Raw genomic sequence first — 22215 nt, 5'->3', positions numbered from 1 at the left:
TGGGTCAAAAGTGCTCAGCAGGATACTCGGCATGTGGTAAGGGCTCAGGGTTATTTTTAGCACTTCCTTCTATCTTGACCTGATTCCTGCTGTGTTGAACAAGCCCCTGACATGGTGCCTTGTATGCCAGCTTTAAAATAGCTCATTACATAATTTTGTCCAGAAACCATTTTGTACTTGTAGTTAAGTAGTAACAGGAGTTAAGAGTTTAAGAGAAATTTATGGGAGAAACACTTCAAATTGAGAATGACAGCTGAATATAACACATTTACTACATGCCCAGCACAGATCCAAACAATTGACGTATACTCACTCAATCTTCACAATAACCCTATGAAGTAAGTATTGTTACCTCCTATTTTGCAGATGAGGAAACCAGAGCACAGAGAGGTTAATTAATTGCCTGAGGTCACACAGCTAGTAAGTGATGGAATTCAAACCTACACAGTCTGGATCCAGAAACTCTACTGTTGACTTCTCATCAACCAATTTTTTGTCCCTGTCAAAATTGTTTATTTAAAAAAAATTTAATGGTAGAAAAGCTCATTTCAACTCTTAAAATGCTAGTTTTTAAAATAGAAACATCAGTGGAAACCTGTGACTGGTCTGCTGACCAGGGAAACTGAGGACCATGTGCGTGGCCATGGGGTCAGTAAATGTTCCTGATGATGAGTCAATAGGAAATGAAATGAAAAATAAAGGCCAATTATCACTATTTGCAAGGCAAAAGGGAAAGCCTCTCCCAGGGCAAAGTGTGTGTGCAGGGCAGACGTTATTGTCAAACTCTGCTCCCAATATTCCTTCTGAGTCAAATGAAATTGTATTTTCAGCTTCTTTCTGTAGAATGGGACCAATACCTACCATACCCAGCAGAATCTCAGGAAGATAAAATAAAGGAATGGTGTTCACAGTGACAAAGTGAATATCATTCACCATAGCCAGGATTTAGAAACAACCTATGGGGCTTCCCTGGTGGCTCCGCTGGTAAAGAATGTGCCTGCAGTGCAGGAGACCCAGTTCAATCCCTGGGTTGGGAAGATCCCATGAAGAAGGAAATGGCAACCCACTCCAGTATTCTTGCCTGGAGAATTCCATGGACAGAGGAACCTGGCATGCTACAATGCATAGAACTGCAAAGAGTCAGACATTACTGAACAACTAACACTTTCACTTTTCATGTGTCTGTCAATGGATGAATAGATAAAGAAGATGTGGCAGATAGCTAGCTACCTATCTAGATAAATAGATAAAAAAAACTTGAGATATTATGTCAAATATATATATATATATATATATATATATAATGGAATATTATTCAACCATGAGAAAGAAGGAAATCCTGTTATTTCCAACAACTTGGATGGATCTTGAGGGCATTATACTAAGTGAAATAAATCAGAGAAAGACAAATACTATATGATATCACTTATATGTGGAATCTAAAAAAGCTGGTAGAAACAAACACTGGAATGGTGGTACCAGGAACCAGGGGAAAAGGAATGAGGTTAGCTAAAGTGTACAAACTCGCAGTTGTAAGATGAGTAAGTTCTGGGGATCTAATGTATAGCATAGTGGTTATAGTTAAATAATACTGTATTATATACTTGAAAGCTGCCAAGAAGGTATCTTAAATGTCCTCACCACAAAAAAGAAATGGTAACTACATGCCATGCTGCAGGTGTTAGCTAATGCTATGCTGGTAATCATTTTGCAATATGTAAGTGTATCAAGTCAACACATGTGTACACTTTAAACTTACATAATGTCATACATCAGTTTATTTCAATAAAGCTGGAGGGACTTCCCTGGGGGTCCCGTGATTAAGACTTGTGCTTCCACTGCAGGGAACACAGGTTCAGTTCCCAGTTGGGGAACTAACATCCCACATGCCACTATGGTATAGACATAGATAAATAAATAGCAAAGATTATGTTTAAAAAAAAAAAAAAAACTGGGGAAAAAAGAGAACATGTGAGGACTGGGGAGAACGCTTTCATTACAGTGATCAGAGTTGGCCAGGGAGGGACTGACTTTTCCGACCTGCTCCAATAGGCTCTTGGGACTCTTCCTCCTCTCCCCATCTCATTCCAAGTCTTCCAGTTACCCCCTTTCCTGCTACTAAGACATCTTGCCATAGGGATCATCGTTCGAGGACCACAGTGTGCCAGGGAACTGAATTTTAGCGGAGGCATTGTGAAGACTGAGAAGGCATGAGGCCAGCCATAGGACCAGTTTCTGATGTTTGCCCCCTTGGGGTGACTGCTTACCAGCCTGATGAACTGTCAAACATTCTCACAGGTAAAAGGTCACTTCTCTCTGCCTGACAGAATCTGTGCAAAAACGACTGCTGGTTTGTCTTACTAGCCAGGGGCCTGTCCATGTGAGGCAGGGGAAGCAGAGGGCGGATGCTGTGATGGATGGATTCCTCCCTGTCCTGCCTGAGTCTGCAGAGGGCCAGCAGAGCTTAGAAACTGACAGCATGGAGCCTCGTGTCCCCTTGTTTTTAAATACCTGGTTGCCCACCGTTGGTTCTATGGGCAACGGAGGAGAATGGATCTACTTAAGGAAATTTACTGAAGCCTCATCTTCTCTCTGAAACTGTCCTGACCCTCCTGGAAAGAAATGAGGATTTTCTGCCAGTGGTGGGCTGGCGCTGAGGCAAACAACCATTTGACTGCCCAAGAATGGAGGGTTTCCTGGGAAATCCTGGGTTTTCAGTGCTAACACTGAGACAGTCCAGGTGAACCAGGATAGGTGGTCACCCTAGCTGAAACTGACTGTGCAAGTTGGCAATAGCCAGCATGCACACACACAAATGACTGAGTCCTATTAACTCTGAATCATTAAGATATATGTATATAGTAGGTATGGGCTTCCCAGGTGGCTCAGTGGTAAAGAATCTGCCTGCCAATACATAGGAAACGTGGGTTTTATCTCTGGGTTGGGAAAGAGCCCCTAGAGAAAGAAATGGCAATACACTCCAGTATCGTTGCCTAGATAATCCCATGGACAGATGAGCCTGGCAGGTTGCAGTCCATGGAGTTGCAGAGTCAGACAGGACTAAGTGACTGAGCATGCATGCAGATATACAAGGTATAGGTATTTTAAAAACTCTCCAGATAATTCTAATGTATAACCAAGGGTAAAAACCACTGGTGTCTTAAAAATTAAGACATTTCCAACTGATATTTCCATGAATGAGAAAGCTTTAAAAATATATACACTGAGTGTTTGTACAAGAAAGAAATCCTAGACTTTATCCAGGGTGTAAAAGATAAAGGGAAGAGTTTTATCAGAGATTCTTAGGGTAGAAATTCAACCAAGGGTTTTTCAAAGTAGATAACATGGAACGCTGAAGATATTAAAACCCACTGGATTTCCAACTGGGAGAGGAGTTCCTTTTAAAATTCTCTCTAGATTCTTGTGAGTAGCCAGTCTTTGTCTGGTAACAGTATGTTTTTCACACTTTTCCAGTCCAGGAGCTGGCAAACTATAGATGGGGGCCAAATCCAGTCCATTACCTGTTTTTGTAAAGAAAGTTTTTATTTATTTAACATAACCAGCATGGGGCATAACCAACCCACTCATACCCATTTGGTCAATGACTGCTCCCACACTACAATAGCAGAATTGAGTAGCTGCAACAAAGGTTGTAAGGCTTCCCTGGTGGTTCAGTGGTAAAGAAATGGCCTGTCATGCAGGAGACACAGGTTCAATCCCTGGGTGGGGAAGATCCCCTGAAGAAGGAAACAGCAACAGTATTCTTGCCTGGGAAATCCCATGGACAGAGGAGCCTGGTGGTCTATAGCCCGTGGTGTGGCAAGAGCCGGGCACGACTTAGCGACTAAACCACTACCAACAACAAAGATTATGTGGCCCAGAAAGCCTCAGATAGTTACTTTGCAAACACCTTCTCTATTTTATGCAAACAATTGTTTTTTATCAGAAAACGAATGACAGAATCTGAGCCTTTGGCTGGCAATAGTATTTAGTTTGAGTTTAATACACTCTTCTCCCTTTTTGTGTTTATGTCAAGTGATACTAGTTTCCCATTTACGGTATTAATACAAGGTTTCTTTTTAAGATAAATTTGTGTCAAAAAGATGAGTGGATTTAAAGAAAATAGAACTATTAATAAAACATGTGGCACAAGTATTTGGAAAGATTCCAAAAGGTCACACTTAAGTGTGAAGTCTGGGAAACATTGTTCAAAGTATCCAGTCACCTCATTTTACAGATACACTGAAGCTTGGTGGTGAAGTCATCTGCCCAGAGTCACTTACTCGATTATGGAAAAAAACTGGATTCCTATCTCCAAGGACAATGTTCTTTTACCCCTAACTGGCCACTCATTTGTACTTTGAAACCAGTTAGCATGAATGCAAAGTATTATACTATTTAAAGTCGATGAATTTAGAGCTAGATACTGTCCTGGTGACGTTTCCACAGATACATTTAGTAGACACTGAGAGGCAATTTGAAACACAACAGAGGGGTCATTCACCTCTTTAAACATGAATCTTGGGTGATCAGTGGCATATTGTTTCATTAAGCCGATTGCTTCTTGGCCATGGTTTCCTTGAAACAATAAGTTTGATTAAATGTCTTGCTTTTTTTGGTTTTAAATCAAAATCCACTTAAATGCTTGTCAGAACAAAAAGTTTAACTATTAAATAGAAAAAAACACACATATAATAGTGTACTCTGTTGGGCATATTTCAGCACAGTTTCAATCTTACAAGAATATTTGGTAATTTTTGCCATGCAACTATTCCTCTGTTTTAATTAGGACTTACAATGGTCACATTGACTAATAGCAAAGCTGATTCCTCTGTTCTTAGATCCTCTTTCCACTTGAATCAGCTTTAGAAGTCTATTAGCCAAAGATGTAGACCAGATAGCTAGGAAAGCGCGTTAGGAAAGCTTTGAAGGGTGCTGAGAACCAGGGAGCTCTTTGTTTCTATTGATTTGTCCTTTCAAAGATGGAGTTTTTAAAGTGACAGGTGTGACTATTAAAGATTTGGCCATCACTCTGTTAGTGTTAGTCTCAGTCGTGTCTGACTCTTTGTGACACCATGGACTGTAGCCCACCAGGCTTCTCTGTCCATGGAATTCTCCAGGCAAGAATACTGGAGTGCATAGCCATTCCCTTCTCTGGGGGATATTCCCGACCCAGGGATTGAAGCCAGGTCTCCTGCATTGCAGGCAGATTCTTTACCATCTTTACCATCTGAGCCACTAGGGAAGCCATCACTCTGAATGAGTACAAATATTTGCAAGACTGGGCAAATAAGGCTGGAAATAGAAAAAGCATCCCCTTGGATCAGATCTCAAAATTAAATACTTACATAGGCTGTGTGTTCTGAAAAGTAAGTGAAACTTTTTAGATTTAAAAAGTGATCTTTCTCTTAAATTTGGGGTTTCTATAATTTAAATTTTATAGATTGGCATTTTAAGAACATTTAAAGAAGATTGGCATTGTTAGGTCATTTTCCAGAAAGACACAATTTCTTAGGCTATGCTCTTTGGGTTATACATCTCAATGTGGTATTTACCGTCAAAGGTGACTATGAGGTTGAGACTTGACCTTGCTGCTGCTGCTGCTAAGTCACTTCAGTCGTGTCCGACTCTGTGCGACCCCATAGACGGCAGCCCACCAGGCTCCCCCGTCCCTGGGATTCTCCAGGCAAGAACACTGGAGTGGGTTGCCATTTCCTTCTCCAATGCATGAAAGTGAAAAGTGAAAGGGAAGTCGCTCAGTCGTGTCCTACTCTTCGCGACCCCATGGACTGCAGCCCACCAGGCTCCACCGTCCATGGGATTTTCCAGGCAAGAGTACTGGAGTGGGGTGCCATTGCCTTCTCCGAGACTTGACCTTAAGGAGATGTGAACTTAAGACTCATCAAGGTGGTGTGTGCCATTGTTTTCAAAGGTACTAGCAATACACTCAGAAACACAAACAATGTGAGAAGCTTACCACACCCTGTCTCTGGTCTTGAAAGCCTTGTTTTTCAGGAGTTTTAAATCCAAATCCACTTTGATGCTTGTCAGAGCAAAAAGTTAAACTATTATTAATAAATAGAAAAAAATGCATTGCAATGTACTCCATTGGGTATATTTAAGCACAGTTTCCATCTTATAAGAATATTTAGTAATTTCACCATGTAGCTATGCCTCCATTTTAACTAGGACTGGCCAGGGTCACACTGACCAGTAGCAAAGCTGATTCCTGCGTTCAGGGGGAGATTGATTGGGGCAAGTCTTTGAGGGGGCTCCACCCAGAGGAGAGGTGAGCAAACTGACTCCTGATTATTTCAGACAGTGTCTTTCCAGATGAGCAGTGTTCATCTAGGGAGGAAAACCAGTAGCTCGGCAGTCTTGTTCCTGGGTATTTCTGCAGGGAAGCTCTTTGCATTCTGGCTATCAGAACTTAATTAATGAGCTAGGGACCTTTGCGGTAGGGGGGACCACTGCCTCTCGACTGCTGAGGTCATCAACAGGAGGACAAGGGTCAAGGTTCAAGATGAGTTGGCTTTTGCCCTGTGATAAGAGGGGCAATCAGTGGGAGAGAGAGCCTGGGCCAGAGGGGCAGGAAGGCATGATTGCTGGTGGAATCTCAGCCAGATAAGGACATTATCGGGACTTCTCCTGTCCAGTAGCCTTGCTTTCCCATTTAAGGTCTGTGCCTCGTGAAGTGGATCTCAGCCGACAAGGAGTGATTTTGCCCCTCTAGGGACATTGGGCAAAGTCTAGAGAGTTTTCGGTCGTCACAAATAGGGGAGTGTTGGTGGTATCCAGTCACGCAGGCCAAGGGACTCTAATAAAAATCCTACAGGGCACACAGCAAGCCCCCGCAGCAAAGAATTACCTGGTTCCAAGTGTCAGTAGTGCTAAGGTCTGATCTGTGAAGGGTCTACAGCCCTGATCGCATGGCTGTGACAGTTCCATCAACATGTCACCTGAAGGTGTTGAGAAGGCCAAGCTTCTGGTGGTAAATGACACCTAGGTAACAAGGTCCCCAGTCACAAAGAGGGCATTGCTGTGGTTACTTAAAAGAGGGGATTAGAAGTGGACCATGGGGTCTTTCTCTCTTTGATTTTCTTTCAAAGGAACCCAGATGACACATCTGAAAGATGAGTACTGGGTTAAGGTAACTAGGAGGAAGAGTTCAAGTTAAAGTTGGTCCCAAGGTAAAAGCTTGTTATCCCACCTGCTTCTTTGTCTGAATCACAGCCCCAGTTGGCAGCTCCTTTGGGAGGCCCTTCAGTACTGTGTTGGGCTGGACAACCCCGAATTTCTACTAGAGGCAGAACACGATCAGTGCCTCAAAACCAGATTTTGTGTCCTGGGGGAAATGTCTGCTTTGAGGTTGTCCACAGATTGTTTGGGGATTTAGAGGCCTCTAAAGAGTGTTAAAACCTTCAGATAGTCAATGACTGCTGTATTGCCTTAACAAAAGTGCACTTGGAGGATAAAGTGGTGATGGGGAGATGATGGCTATTCCTCAACTATGAAAGGAGACATGCCTTCAAGAGTGATGAAAAATGAAGCACTTTCCCCATTAGAAAAGAATTGTCCATGTCTTTTTTCTATTGCCAAAGACTTTTTTTCCTCCTTCCAATTCAGTGAGCATTATAAACTTGGGATTCATTGCTTGCAGGAAAAAAGGAAGCAAGTATACTCTGGGATCCTCTGCAGTCAATGATAAGTGGGCAGATGGAATTGAAAATTGAAAATATCAGGGGCTGAGCTGAGCCATTGCAGCATTGAATAGTGCTGTGTATTGGGGCATAACCAACATTTTGTGAACAAGTTCAGATTTGCTGAAGAGGAAACAAGGTGAAAGAGGGAAATTTGCTTTAAGCGGATTTTTGTCTCCTCTGGAATCAAAACAACGAATGCTATTCTTTCCCCTGGTAAGAGAGTTGAACTATGCATTGGGTCCAAACTTCTTAATTATTTCTCTAAAATTCTTTTCATCATTTTTGTCTTCCTTTTCATTCCCACCATAATCCAAACCTACATCCCCAGAAGGGTGATTTATTCTACTGCCTTCCCATCTGATCTTCAAATCTTCATTCTCTTTCTATTTCAATAGTAGTCATATTTGTAGTCATAATAATATTAATAAAAAACTATAGTTGGGGGTGGGAGGGAGGCTCTAGAGGGAGAGGATATATGTATATAGATAGCTGATTCCCTTTGTTGTGCAGCAGAAACAACATTGTACAGCAACACAAGGTTGTAAGGCATGTATACTCCAATACAAAATAAAATAATAAAACTATGACTCTACATTTAAAAACAAAGAGCCAGTAGTTATAAGAAAGTAATACTGACAAAGCAATGCCACCCATCCCTAAGAATAGGTAAAGCCAGCCTTGGCTAACATGATAGTCCGGGAAATAGGTACATACCCAAGTCAATCAGAATTGTCCTTGGCACTGTATGTATGGCTGCTTAGAGAAAACTCTTTTCCTTAGGGTAGTTAATCTGGAGCTATGTGAGGCTGTGGAATTCTCTGTGGTGCCTGAACTGGCCAGGTCTCCCCCTCATCAACTCCTTTGCCTTCCCCAGTATTCAAAAGGCAAGGTTCATTTTTGATAGGAGAGAATGAGGCCAAGACATAGAAAGAAGGAGAGAGTGTGAGAGAGAGAGGAGAGGGAAAGAACACTTACTGACAGGATGATTCCCCAGCGTTCGGGATGAATCGTGATCCATCACCGTGCTCTTCATCTTTGTCAGTCATTGGTCTTGCAGTGGGCTTTTGACCAATTCCGGCCAAAGTGATACAAAGAGATGTCTGCCTGGGGTTTCCCAGAAGATTATCCTCACTGACACGGGACTGTTTACAGAAGAGAAACCCACTTTTTCTCTACCCCTTTCCTTCTTGCCTGTGACTCTATCCTGTGAGATTGCAAACCTGAACACGCACGTGGCCATTCTCTTGCATCCATGAGTGGAGATGTTGCCAGTACCTCGGGGGTGGCAGAACAGAAAGGCAGGGGTACCCTGAGTCCCTAGTGATGGGACTGAACTGCTGAACCAGCCCTGAAGTTCCCTGCATTCAGGCTTTCTGTCAGAGTTAATAACTTAAGGTCTTTGTTATTGAAGCCACTGTCAGTCCAGTAGTTTGTGAACAAATACATACTCACTTAAAAACAAAACAAAAAACCCCCCAGAATTTATACTTACAAACCACCTCAACCCCAGACTTCTCTCTTGAGTTTCAGATTCAGCTATGTTAGGTGTAATACCCAGATATTTCAAACCCAACAGATCCCCAAACCAAATTCATCCTTTCACCTTGCAGACTTGTCCTCACTCTCAGGGTGCGCCACCATCATTCTGCATTCACAGCCAGGTAGCTGGGAGGCTCCGTGGAGTCTTTCTTGTCCCCCACCTCCCATATCTTGTCAGTTAGCAAGTTATGTCCATTTGACCCTCCCATCTGTCATTTTCTCTCCAATCCCATTGTCACTGTTTCAGTTCAGGGCAGGGGTTCATCATCTTTCTCCAGGGCCACTGTCTTTCAGGGGCTTTACTTGCCTTTGGTCATGTTTCTCTCCACACCTTTCTCCACCAGCTTCCAGCATGGTCCATCCAAAATGCTCACCTTGTCATCCCCTTGTCTGAGATCGACTGGGGCTTCTCTGTTGCCTAAGATAGTAGTTCTCCAGGTGTGGTGCCTAGACAGCAGTGTCAGCATCACCAGGGAACTTGTCAGAAATGCAGATTCTCCGGCTCCACTATACAGCATCTACTGAATCAGACTCTCTGCAGATGGGGCCCAGCTCTCTGTTTAAATAAGTCTTCCAAAGGAATCTGCTATGCAAAGTTTGAAAACCACTACTAGCTTAAGGCAATGAAACCCAATTTCCTTGGAGTAGTGGGTTGACCAGTGCCCCTGAATTCATGTCAGAACCTCAGAATGTGACCGTATTTGGAAATTGAACCTTTGCAGATATAATTAGTTAAGGAGTTTTAGATGAGCTCAGATGGAGGGAGGGTCCTAAATCCAGTGATTGGTATCCTCATAAGAAGAGGAGACTCAGGTTTGATCCCTGATCCAGGAAAATCCCACGTGTCACCACAGCTACTGAGCCTGTGCTCCAGAGCCCAGGAGCCACAGCTACTGAGCCTGTGCTCCAGAGCCCAGGAGCCACAGCTCCTGAAGCCTGTGCCCTAAAGCCTGTGCTCCACACTAGAGAAGCCACTGCAGTGAGAAGCCTATGCACTGCAACTAGAGAGTAGCCCCTACTCTCTGCAAGTAGAGGAAACCCCAGCAGCAAGACCCAGCACAAACATAAATAAATAAATGTAGTGGAAAAAATAAGAAATCGTAATGAATTGATGAATTCATTCACATTTGCTGTGCGCCAGGTATTGTGTTGGTACTGGGGATGCTAAGACGAATGAGACATAGTCCAACCCCCAGGGCAGTTGGAGCCGTCAGTCCAGTTCTGTCCAGTGATGTATAAAGAATTCCAGAATCACCTGGGAGAGAAGTGATGGTATTATACACGGAATATTATGGAAGCACTACAGAAAAGCATCTATTCCAGTGTGGGGATGAGGATAGAAGGAGAAAGCTCAGAGATGGGGTAGAGACACATGAAGTGATAATCCAGTTCCATAGTTGTAGACATCCCTGTTGATTAGCTTCTAGTTAGTGTAATAGGAGCTCAAGACATAGTGTGAAGAGTTTCTACCCAAACCCTAATTCATGTTCACCTCTTATTCAGTTCAGTTAAGTTCAGTGGCACAGTCGTGTCCGACTCTTTGCCACCCCATGAACTGCAGCACGCCAGGCCTCCCTGTCCATCATCAACTCCCAGAGTTCACTCAAACTCAAGTCCATTGAGTCGGTGATGCCATCCAGCCATCTCATCCTCTGTCATCCCCTTCTCCTCCTGCCCCCAATCCCTCCCAGCATCAGAGTCTTTTCCAGTGAGTCAACTCTTAGCATCAGGTGGCCAAAGTACTGGAGTTTCAGCTTTAGCATCATTCCTTCCAAAGAACACCCAGGACTAATCTCCTTTAGAAGGGACTGGTTGGATCTCCTTGCAGTCCAAGAGACTCTCAAGAGTCTTCTCCAACACCACAGTTCAAAAGCATCAATTCTTCAGTGCTCAGCTTTCTTCACAGTCCAACTCTCACATCCATACATGACCACAGGAAAAACCATAGCCTTGACTAGACGGACTTTTGTTGGCAAAGTAATGTCTCTGCTTTTCAATATGCTATCTAGCTTGGTCATAACTTTCTTTCCAAGGAGTAAGCGTCTTTTAATTTTATGGCTGCAATCACCATCTGCAGTGATTTTGGAGCCCCCAAAAATAAAGTCTGACACTGTTTCCCCATCTATTTCCCATGAAGTGATGGGACCGGATGCCATGATCTTTGTTTTCTGAATGTTGAACTTTAAGCCAACTTTTTCACTCTCCTCTTTCACTTTCATCAAGAGGCTTTTGAGTTCCTCTTCACTTTCTGCCATAAGGGTGGTATCACCTGCATATCTGAGGTTATTGATATTTCTCCCAGCAATCTTGATTCCAGCTTGTGCTTCTTCCAGTCCAGCGTTTCTCATGATGTACTCTGCATATATGTTAAATAAGCAGGGTGACAAGATACAGCCTTGATGTACTCCTTTTCCTATTTGGAACCAGTCTGTTGTTCCATGTCCAGTTCTAACTGTTGCATCCTGACCTGCATATAGGTTTCTCAAGAGGCAGGTCAGATGGTCTGGTATTCCCATCTCTTTTAGAATTTTGCACAGTTTGCTGTGATTCACAGAGTCAAAGGCTTTGGCATAGTCAATAAAGCAGAAATAGATGTTTTTCTGGAACTCTCTTGCTTTTTCCATGATCCAGCGGATGTTGGCAATTTGATCTGTGGTTCCTCTGCCTTTTCTAAAACCAGCTTGAACATCTGGAAGTTCACAGTTCACGTATTGCTGAAGCCTGGCTTGGAGAATTTTGAGCATTACTTTACTAGCATGTGAGATGAGTGCAATTGTGCAGTAGTTCGAGCATTCTTTGGCATTGCCTTTCTTTGGGATTGGAATGAAAACTGACCTTTTCCAGTCCTGTAGCCACTGCTGAGTTTTCCAGATTTGCTGGCATATTGAGTACTTTCAATATGCCACAGCACTTTCACAGCATCATCTTTCAGGATTTGAAATAGCTCAACTAGAATTCCTCTTATTAGATATATTAATATACTAATATACTAATAATACCTCTTATTAGATATATTAATACAACCTCAGACAAATAACCTAACTTCTCTTTGCTTCACTTTCCACAATTTAAAAGAGGACTAATAATAATAGCACCTTACTATTAGAATTGCTGTGAGGACTGACACTTGTATATATGGAGTGCTTTGTAAAGGGCTCAAATTTCGTGGGCCACTGTGCTCAAAGCTATTCACTGTCTCACAACAACTTAAAAAATGTCTGTTGTCATTACCATCATCATTTCAAAAGGCCCTTTTAAACCTCCAGTGATGTCCATTATTGCTGGGCGTTGGGGTCATGTTGCTGTGCTGTAGAGTAGAGATGTTTGGCTGTGTTGGGATGTGCTCAAATCCATCCTGTACTCAAAGTGCCCCAGGCTCCTACACCTTCAGAGTTCCTGGGTCAAGTTTGTCCTGGGTCAAGTTTTCAGTTACATGTTCTTCCTTCTGTCAGTGTATTTGTCCTTGCCAGTCTTTATCCCGCACCTCTTTTAAATGACTGCTTTTAATCTATTATAGCCAATACACCTCCAAAGCCAAGATTGTGTAATTTTGCCTAAAATGTAGTTAAACTTCATGTGGGCGAGTTGTCATTAAATAAAGCTTGCTTTAGTGCATGTCATGTTTTGATGGCAGAGGCCATTTTTATTTCCTCTTCCGTATGGTGATGATCTAAAGGACTAACTTTGCAGGACAAAAGTTTTCCTGATAGGAGAGATATTCCTGCATAGTCTAGGCTGGTTTCTATTTGGGGGTCACTGTGATTCTTTGAGTTTTGGGATCACAGTGTAAAGCACTCTTGGTTAAAGCCATATGTACTTTTGTCTTAAATTCCCCATCACATTTCAGCTGTCTTTAGAGCCTCGCCTCTTTTCTCAGGAATCCTGACCTAGGCCCCACCTGTCATGTATCTCTTGGGTGTTCACGGTCCACCACGTAGTCCCATTTCAGACAATATTTGTATTGGCTAAATATCAGCACAAGCGAGTCATAAACGTGGCATCTTGACAAACACCCTGGGGATCACTGAGCAGATGTTCTGACATTTATCAGTTGGTTTTCATTTCCAGGCACTCACAATGACACTTCGTTCATCAGCAGTGTGCTGAGCTGGTCTTGCCAGGATTGTGGTGTGCGGGTCACCATTTCTCAAACTCTGCTCATCAGCATTGCCTGGGGAGCGTTTAGAAAACCCAACACTCAGGCCAACTACCAGACCAATTAATTCAGATTCTCTGGGGGTGGGACTCAGGCCTCGCTGGTTTTTAGAACCCCCAGGTAACTCCAACATCCAGGCAAGTTGAAGAACTTGTTCCCCAGTTGGGTACTTCTCAACTTCAACATGCATGGGAAACACTTGGGGATCTTGTTAAAGTGTAGATTCTGATTAAGTAGGTCTGGGTGGGCCTGAGATTCTGCATTTTTTTTTCTTTGTCTGTGTCAGGTCTTAGCTGTGGCACTTGGCCCCAGAGTGCAAGGGCTTCAGTAGTTGCTGCAGGCAGGCTCTCTGTTTGTGGTGTGTGGGCTTAGTTGTTCCTCGACATATGAGATCTTAGTTCCTCGATCAGGGATAAAGCTCGTGTCCCCCACATTACAACTTGGATTCTTAACCACTGGACTATCAGGAAAGTCCCAGATTCTGTATTTCTAAAAGCACCCCAGCCATGTGGACATTGCTACTAGTCCAGGGTCCATGCTATGAGTAGAAATTCAGTAGTACTTTTTTAGCACCTGTTCATTTGTCTCGAAAACATTTTCCAGAAATCAATAGTCCTCTTGAGTTTGTGATGATTTCCACATTTATCCATGGCACCCCTAGATCTTGCTCCCTGTCTATGACTCTGCCCTCTACAGCCATACTCTTGTGACTAAGTCATCTCACTCTTTGTCACAATATTCTGTTTTCCTCCAAATGGTTAGTATCTTGAAAATAACTCACACAGAGGAAGAGTCATCTGGCTGAACCTAAGCTTTTTTCATGAAGATCTATTTTTCTGTCTCTGCACAAAGCTCATTGAGCAGAGACATGGTCTCTAGGCTAAGCAGACTCTGAACACTGTGTGTTTCAGCAAATGATAATAATATACCAGTGTCAGTTCTTACTGCTCCAAACAGGTTAGGTAGAAACACTATGTCTGGAATTCAGAAAAATCAATGATGATGGCAAAAGCATTGGAGAAAAACACAAAGGAAAAAAGTAATTTTCAGTTTTCGGAATTCACTAGGATTCCATATCAGAGTACCTTGGAAAATATGATTTCCAACTTTCAAATGGCTTTAGACCAATATTTGTCAAACAGTTATCTATGGACTCTGCTTTATGGACATATTTTGAGAGATTCAGCTTTCCTAGTAGGCTTTTTTAACTGTGGTTTTGGAGAAGACTCTTGAGAGTCACTTGGACTGCAAGGAGATCCAACCAGTTCATCCTAAAGGAAATCAGTCCTGAATATTCAATGGAAGGACTGATGTTGAAGCTGAAGCTCCAATACTTTGGCCACCTGAAGCAAAGAACTGACTCATTGGAAAAGACCCTGATGCTGGGTGGGAAAGACTGAAGGTGGGAGGAGAAGGGGACGACAGAGGGTGAGATGGTTGGATGGCATCACTAACACTATGGACATGAGTTTGAGTGGGATCTAGGAGTTGGTGATAGACAGGGAAGCCTGGCATGCTGGAGTCCATGGGTTACAAAGAGTTGGACATGACTGAGCAACTGAGCTGAACTGCACTGAAAAACTAGTATGAAGCATGCTGGATCATCAGGTTGAGCAGGCGCTAGCACATGATCTCAATGCCTGTGTTTGTGTTTCTATTTATAAAGCACGCCAAATAACATACTTTAATTGTTACAAGCTCATGATAAAAGAACAAAGAACAGAAGGAGGTTTAATGTAAAAAGCCTGCATTTTGGCTAAGAGAATGCCCAATTGTCTTACAGGGAGTCTTATAAACAAAGGTTTCTCAGTAGTTAGGATAGAGAAACGTGATGGGAGAACTAAGAAGTCACACACCACATCATATTTCAGGGATGCTGTAACTCAGAAAAACCACATAATAGCTATCCGTGCCATTTTTGCATTGAGCCCAGCATTTAACCTCAGCACAAGAACATTATCTATTACACTAAATCAACAACATACTTTTGCACATCATGGACTTGTATTTTGCTAACATTTAGTTTCCAAATGTGTTTTGGTTGAGTGAGTGTGTGTGTGTGTGTGTGTGTGTGTGTGTGTGTGTGTGCGTGCACGCGCGTGCTCACTCAGTCGTGTCAACTCTTTGCAATCCCGTGGACTGTAGCCCACCAGGCTCCCCTGTTTGTGAATTTTTCCAGGTAAAAATACTGGAGTGGGTTGCCACTTTCTTCTCCAGGTGATCCTCCTGACCCAGGGGTTGAACCTGAGTCTCTTGTGTCTCCTGCATTGGAAGGCGGATTCTTTACCACTAAGCCACCACCAGGAAGTATAGCTACTTTAAAACTATAAGCATCTGAGTTTTAAGTTTGTACGTATTCAAGTCATTTTCTAATGCAGTCATTTGTCCTTGTAAAAGATTTTGCATTTACTTATCTAGAAACACAGTCTTAGAACATATCATTCTTTATGCATGTTAAATTCCACTAATATTTTCTACGGTGTCATAGGAGCATAGTGTAGGATCAAATTCCCTGTTCCTGGGCACCATTAAGGGACACTGTTGGGAAGGGAAGCTCAGTTCCTAGATTAAATTTTCACCATAGCTGCAAATATGGTAACAAACATTTTCCAGGGAAAAATGTCCCTGCTTGGAAGGAATGCCTCATGGGGACCTTTTCAGATTGGAGGGTTCAGCATGACAAGTCACTGGTGAGTAATATGGGGCCCATGAGAAAGCCTGGTCATACTTATGATTTGGAGGGAAAATAAATGCTTACAGGCTGGTGGGACTCTGGCTCTCCACTCCCTGATGGGTGGCTGAGAGGCTGCAGGTCTGCCGAGGGTAAGGCCTGCCCTTTGGGCAAGTGTTGACTGCCTTCTGGCAGGGAGTAAGATTGGCTCTGAAGATTCAAAAAAGAAATACATAAAATGCTAGACCACTCATACAAGCCACGGCCCCATGGGATTGACTTTCAAGGGGTGAAAATATCCTCTGAAGCAGCTAAGGCAGGGGCCAATAATTTTTCCTGAGGTCCTCTGCATGGATCAAAAGTATCTTATTTATTTAAAAAAAAAATTAAAAAAATTTTATTTGCTTTTGGCCACACCACACACTTTATGGTGATCTTAGTTCCCCGACCAGGGATCAAACCCAGGCCACCTGCATTGGAAGCTTAGAGTCCTGATGACTGGCCCACCAGAGAGTTCCCAGGATCAGGAGTATTTTAAAAGTAGGTTTCAGTTTCTCTGAAAGACCAACTAAATGGAAGCCTCATAACCTTGGCCACTATGATAATGGTATTTACAGATGACTTCAAAAATAATGCCTCTCTGAAGACAATGCTTGTAGGTTTGCAACCATCTGAGTGCAAGTCTGATGTAGGGCAAAGGAGAAATATCTTATAAATAAAGTTGTACTTTACAGAAAATTCTGGATTTTTATTCTCTTCATTCCTAGCGTACACACAATAAATCCTTCTTCCTGTGGGAAGTTACAGTAGGTGCAGCAAAACCTTATTAAAATTCTTATTGCCATTGCTTTGGGTATACTTTTTTCACTGTTTAAAAAAAAAAAAAAAAATCAGGATTTAACTCCGGACTCCCTTGTGCCTAGTTAGTTCCAAATGGTAATATTTTCATCAATTTTTAGCCATTTATAGTTTACGGACATGCTATTCACATGAGCCTAGACATTCAGAAGAAAAGTAAAATATTAAATCTATTTTGTGAATATTTACAAATACCTGGTTGTTTGGTACTGGGATATTTTCACCCTTCAATCCAAGCTATACAGGCTTGTGAAAATCCTAGTAGCTTTGTCTCCTGATATTTACAACATGAACCTGTAGTCCCAAAACACGAGGGTGACATCTATGAAGCTTTGTGTAGCTTTGCTACAAACTAACTGCTTTAATCACACATTCCTTAAATTTTTAACCACTTGCTCTCTGCAAGGCATTGTTTTCCACCTTGTTCCAAATACTTCTCTTTCATCCCTCTGAAAATATTTCTAATGGAAATAAAATACATTTCAAATGCATTTTCAAAGCATAGTTTGCTTTGAAATTGTGAAACTGTGAAAACCAACAATTAGGAGTGATCACAATGATAAAGTATGAAAGTATCAATCATGATTTCATAATTTAAATTTCTCCATGTTAACCAAAATTAGAACTTGGTGTGAGTCCCGAAAGCAATAAATACTTACATGACGATTGCCCATTTTCGTTTCTTCAGCGACAGTTGTTCAGTATTTCATGAAGAGATCAGTTCTTCTAAAGGCCAAGTTTATAATGGTTTTCCTAGGGCATGATATCTCTTGAGTTTAATAAGTAACCATTGGCATTGCATTTGAATACATTGCTGGGGATGGGTAGAGAGTGACTCCAGCAACAACTGATATTAACCTGCCCATGCTGCCTTGGTTGGCCATCTTTTTAAAAGTAAAAAAATTTTTTTAAATAAATTAAATATAGGCTTTTAAAGTTGATCTTATTCACAACTAAAGGGCTAATCCTGTCTCACTCTTGAATTATTGAAAGCGTTACTCTTTTTTTTATTTTAGATGTTCATTTAAAACTTTATACTTGGAGTGATAAAAGCATTAACCAAACAAGACTGAAAAATCTTTTTATTTTACTAACATCACCATTATTGTTACAGAGGATCTTTTTGAAGGCTGCACTGAGTAATGCTACCATCATTTTTTATAATCTAGCTAGCTTCTAAATTTAAAAATAATATGTGCAGATGGCACATTTTCCCCCTAATCATATGAAAAGGCACCATGAAAAGTAAGCCTACTGACCACTCAGCTCCTCCCCTCTGAGCTTTGAGTCCTTACAGAAATGGTATGCGTACACAGCCATGTTTATCTGTCTATCATTGGCTTCTTTTTCTCAAAAAATGGGTTTGCCTTTGTTCCATGCCTTTTGGGCTTCATTTAGTAAATAGATACAAGACATTGGCACATTTCTTTTTTGGTGGACACATGTTAGTCTACTATGGGTATGAACCAAACCTTATTTAATAAGTCCACTATTCAAGGTCGTTTAGATTATTTTGGTCTTTTGCATGACTGTCTTCATTTATGCATATTTGCATATGTGTGCATGTTTATCTGTAGAATAAAATCTTAGAATGCAATTGTTGGCTAAAGAATTCTGTTCAGTTCAGTTCAGTTGCTTAGTTGTGTCCAGCTCTTTGTGCCCCCATGGACCGCAGCCCTCTAGGCTTCCCTGTCCATCACCAACTTCCTGAGCTTGCTCAAACTCATGTCCATTGAGTTGGTGATACCATCCAGCCATCTCATCCTCTGTTGTCCCCTTCTCCTCCTGCCCCCAATCTTTCCTAGCATCAGGGTCTTTTCCAATGAGTCAGTTCTTCACATCAGGTGGCTAAAGTATTGGAGCTTCAGCTTCAGCATCAGTCCTTCCAGTGAATATTCAGGACTGATTTCCTTTAGGATGGACTGGTTTAATCTCCTCACAGTCCAAGGGACTCTCAAGAGTCTTCTCCAACACCACAGTTCAAAAGCATCAATTCTTCGGCGCTCAGCTCTCTATATAGTCCAACTGTCACATCCACGTGCTTTAAAATTCTGAGAGATGCTGCCAAGTTGTCCTACACACAGAAATAAAAATGCTGAATGACTTTCAAAGACCTGACTTTCAGGACAATGTGTATAGCCTTCTACAGTTATATGCCAGTGCTTCTTTCTCCACATATTGACCAGCACTAAAGATTATCAAACTTCTTCATTTCTGCCAATTTCAAAGATAAAATATGGCTATCTCATGATTAATTTACATTCCTTTCCTTTGATATTCTTAAAAAATATATCCTGGTCCTTAAAAGCCATTTGTATGAGTTTTACAGTGTTCTCCTTGTTTATGTCCTTTATTTTTATTTTGAGTTATTAGAGTTCTTATTATTTACTTATCAGAACATATATAATAAAATCCATGCTTTTGTCAAGTATGAGAATTATAATTCCCCAATTTATCTTTTGTCTCTGTTTATGTTTGGAACGTGTATATGCATGTGAAGGAAGTGTTAATTTTTACATATTTAAGTACATCCATCCTTTCTTCTTTGACTTGCTTAGAAAAAAAGTCTCTGCATTAAGATTATTAAGATTTCTTGTACATCTTCATCTTCAAGTTTATTATTTTTTAAAGGCTTCATTTTTTTTAAGGTTTATATCTTTGACTCATTTGGAATTGATTTTGTTGTAGAATAAAGAAGAAATGGATTCTGTTTTAGTTTTGGTTATTTAATCGATCATAGGTGGTTATTAATTAATCCATCTTTCCTCCTCTGGTCTAAGATGTTGTCCTTATTTTATGCCACCTGCCCATGTAACTTAGGATGAAAATTCGTGTAGGTTTATTACCTCTGCCTATATTCTCATTCTTTTGTTCTTTAACCTTTATTTATTGAGTCTTTTGGATGGGCTGATCACTGATACGAATATTTTCTCTTTCTGGAATGTACAGCCAAGCTGAGGAAATGTACAAAGAATTATTACAAACTATAGTATGGACTGTGGTGGAACCAAACAGAATGCTATGATGGAAGCAAATGCACGTGTGCACACATATGCATGCATACGTGCAAGTGTGTGTAAAATCTGGGCTCGATAAAGGACAGAAATGGTATGGACCTAACAGAAGCAGAAGATATTAAGAAGAGGTGGCAAGAATACACAGAAAAACTGTACAAAAAAGATCTTCATGACCCAGATAATCACGATGATGTGATCACTCACCTAGAGCCAGACATCCTGGAATGTGAAGTCAAGTGGGCCTTAGAAAGCATCACTACGAACAAAGCTAGTGGAGGTGATGGAATTCCAGTTTAGCTATTCCAAATCCTGAAAGATGATGCTGTGAAAGTGCTGCACTCACTATGCCAGCAAATTTGGAAAACTCAGCAGTGGCCACAGGACTGGAAAAGGTCAGTTTTCATTCCAATCCAAAAGACAGGCAATGCCAAAGAATGCTCAAACTACCGCACAATTTCACTCATCTCACATGCTAGTAAAGTAATGCTCAAAAGTCTCCAAGCCAGGCTTCAGCAATACGTGAACCGTGAACTTCCAGATGTTCAAGCTGGTTTTAGAAAAGGCAGAGGAACCACAGATCAAATTGCCAACATCCGCTGGATCATTGAAAAAGCAAGAGAGTTCCAGAAAAGCATCTATTTCTGCTTTATTGACTATGCCAAAGCCTTTAACTGTGTGGATCACAATAAACTGTGGAAAATTCTGAAAGAGATGGGAATACCAGACCACCTGACCTGCCTCTTGAGAAATCTGTATGCAGGTCAGGAAGCAACAGTTAGAACTGGACATGGAACAACACACTGGTTCCAAATAGGAAAAGGAGTTCGTCAAGGCTGTATATTGTCACCCTGCTTATTTAACCTATATGCAGAGTACATCATGAGAAATGCTGGGCTGGAGGAGGCACAAGCTGGAATCAAGATTGCCGGGAGAAATATCAATAACCTCAGACATACAGATGACACCACCCTTATGGCAGAAAGTGAAGAGGAACTAAAAAGCCTCTTGATGAAAGTGAAAGAGGAGAGTGAAAAAGTTGGCTTAAAGCTCAACGTTCAGAAAACAAAGATCATGTCATCTGGTCCCATCACTTCATGGCAAATAGATGGGACAACAGTGGAAACGGTGTCAGACTTTATTTTGGGGGGCTCCAAAATCACTGCAGATGGTGATTGCAGCCATGAAATTAAAAGACACTTACTCCTTGGAAGGAAAGTTATGACCAAGCTAGATAGTATATTGAAAAGCAGAGACATTACTTTGCCAACAAAGGTCCGTCTAGTCAAGGCTATGGTTTTTTCAGTAGTGATGTATGTATATGAGAGTTGGACTGTGAAGCAAGCTGAGCACTGAAGAATTGATGCTTTTGAACTGTGGTGTTGGAGAAGACTCTTGAGAGTCCCTTGGACTGCAAGAAGATCCAACCAGTCCATTCTGAAGGAGGTCAGCCCTGGGTGTTCTTTGGAAGGAATGATGCTAAAGCTGAAACTCCGGTACTTTGGCCACCTCATGCGAAGAGTTGACTCATTGGAAAAGACTCTGATGCTGGGAGGGATTGGGGGCAGGAGGAGAAGGGGACGACAGAGGATGAGATGGCTGGATAGCATCACTGACTCGATGGATGTGAGTTTGAGTGAACTCTGGGAGTTGGTGATGCACAGGGAGGCCTGGCGTGCTGCAATTCATGGGGTCACAAGGAGTCAGACACGACTGAGCAACTGAACTGACTGACTGACTGATGGCTCTGGAAACAGGAAAGTGAAGTCCTTCAGTTGCGTCTGACTCTGTGACCCCATGGACTGTAGCCTACCAGGCTCCTCCATCCAAGGAATTTTCCAGGCAAGAATACTGGAGTGGGTTGCCATTTCCTTCTCCAAGAAACAGGAAAGAGCTTTGCAAATGGTAGGAAATGAAAGATGGCCAAGGAGACTGGAGCCTATCACGTGTCAGGTGGGATGCTGGGTGCTGGAGATGCTGTGGTAAGCCAAACACTGATTCCCCTCTGCGTACCACAGTGGAATGGGGCGGAAGGCAAGAAGACTTAAGTGAACAACTAACATTTTGACTGTCCATGATGATTTTGTCTTTAGTGTCTAATTTGTGTTCTATCATTCACTACGGCCTTTTCCCTCTGCATATTTCTTGGGGCCAAGTCTTCCCTGCCCCACCTCTGTGCTGGCTTTGGAATCTACCTCTGTGTCACTAACCCCTCCTAGAACCCTTGATCAATGACAGTCTCCCTCCCTCCCTTCCTCTCCCACCCCAGGCTGT

General features: G+C 41.9%; 1 protein-coding gene across 3 annotated transcripts in view; it reads right to left on the bottom strand.

Moving 5' to 3' along the window:
- ANXA13 (annexin A13) overlaps positions 1–17643 on the bottom strand; it is a 57257-nt gene extending 39614 nt beyond the window's left edge. The window contains exons 1-3 of one of the 3 annotated variants that reach the window (NM_001105435.2): positions 17587–17643; positions 16157–16279; positions 1761–3521 (exon numbers count right to left, since the gene is read on the bottom strand). In NM_001105435.2, the coding sequence (NP_001098905.1) occupies positions 3414–3521; positions 16157–16279; positions 17587–17601 (246 nt within the window). In that variant the 5' untranslated portion in view covers positions 17602–17643 and the 3' untranslated portion in view covers positions 1761–3413. Of the gene's footprint in view, positions 1–1760; positions 3522–16156; positions 16280–17586 lie in introns of those variants that run through there. The other 2 variants (NM_001434964.1, NM_001434965.1) reach the window with 2 other exon arrangements.
- Positions 17644–22215: the final 4572 nt, after the last annotated feature.

Source organism: Bos taurus, chromosome 14, assembly GCF_002263795.3.
Source record: "Bos taurus isolate L1 Dominette 01449 registration number 42190680 breed Hereford chromosome 14, ARS-UCD2.0, whole genome shotgun sequence".
Taxonomy (NCBI): Eukaryota; Metazoa; Chordata; class Mammalia; order Artiodactyla; family Bovidae; genus Bos; species Bos taurus.
The sequence above is the reverse complement of the archived record's forward strand: the minus strand, read 5'-3'. Positions and strand labels throughout refer to the sequence as shown.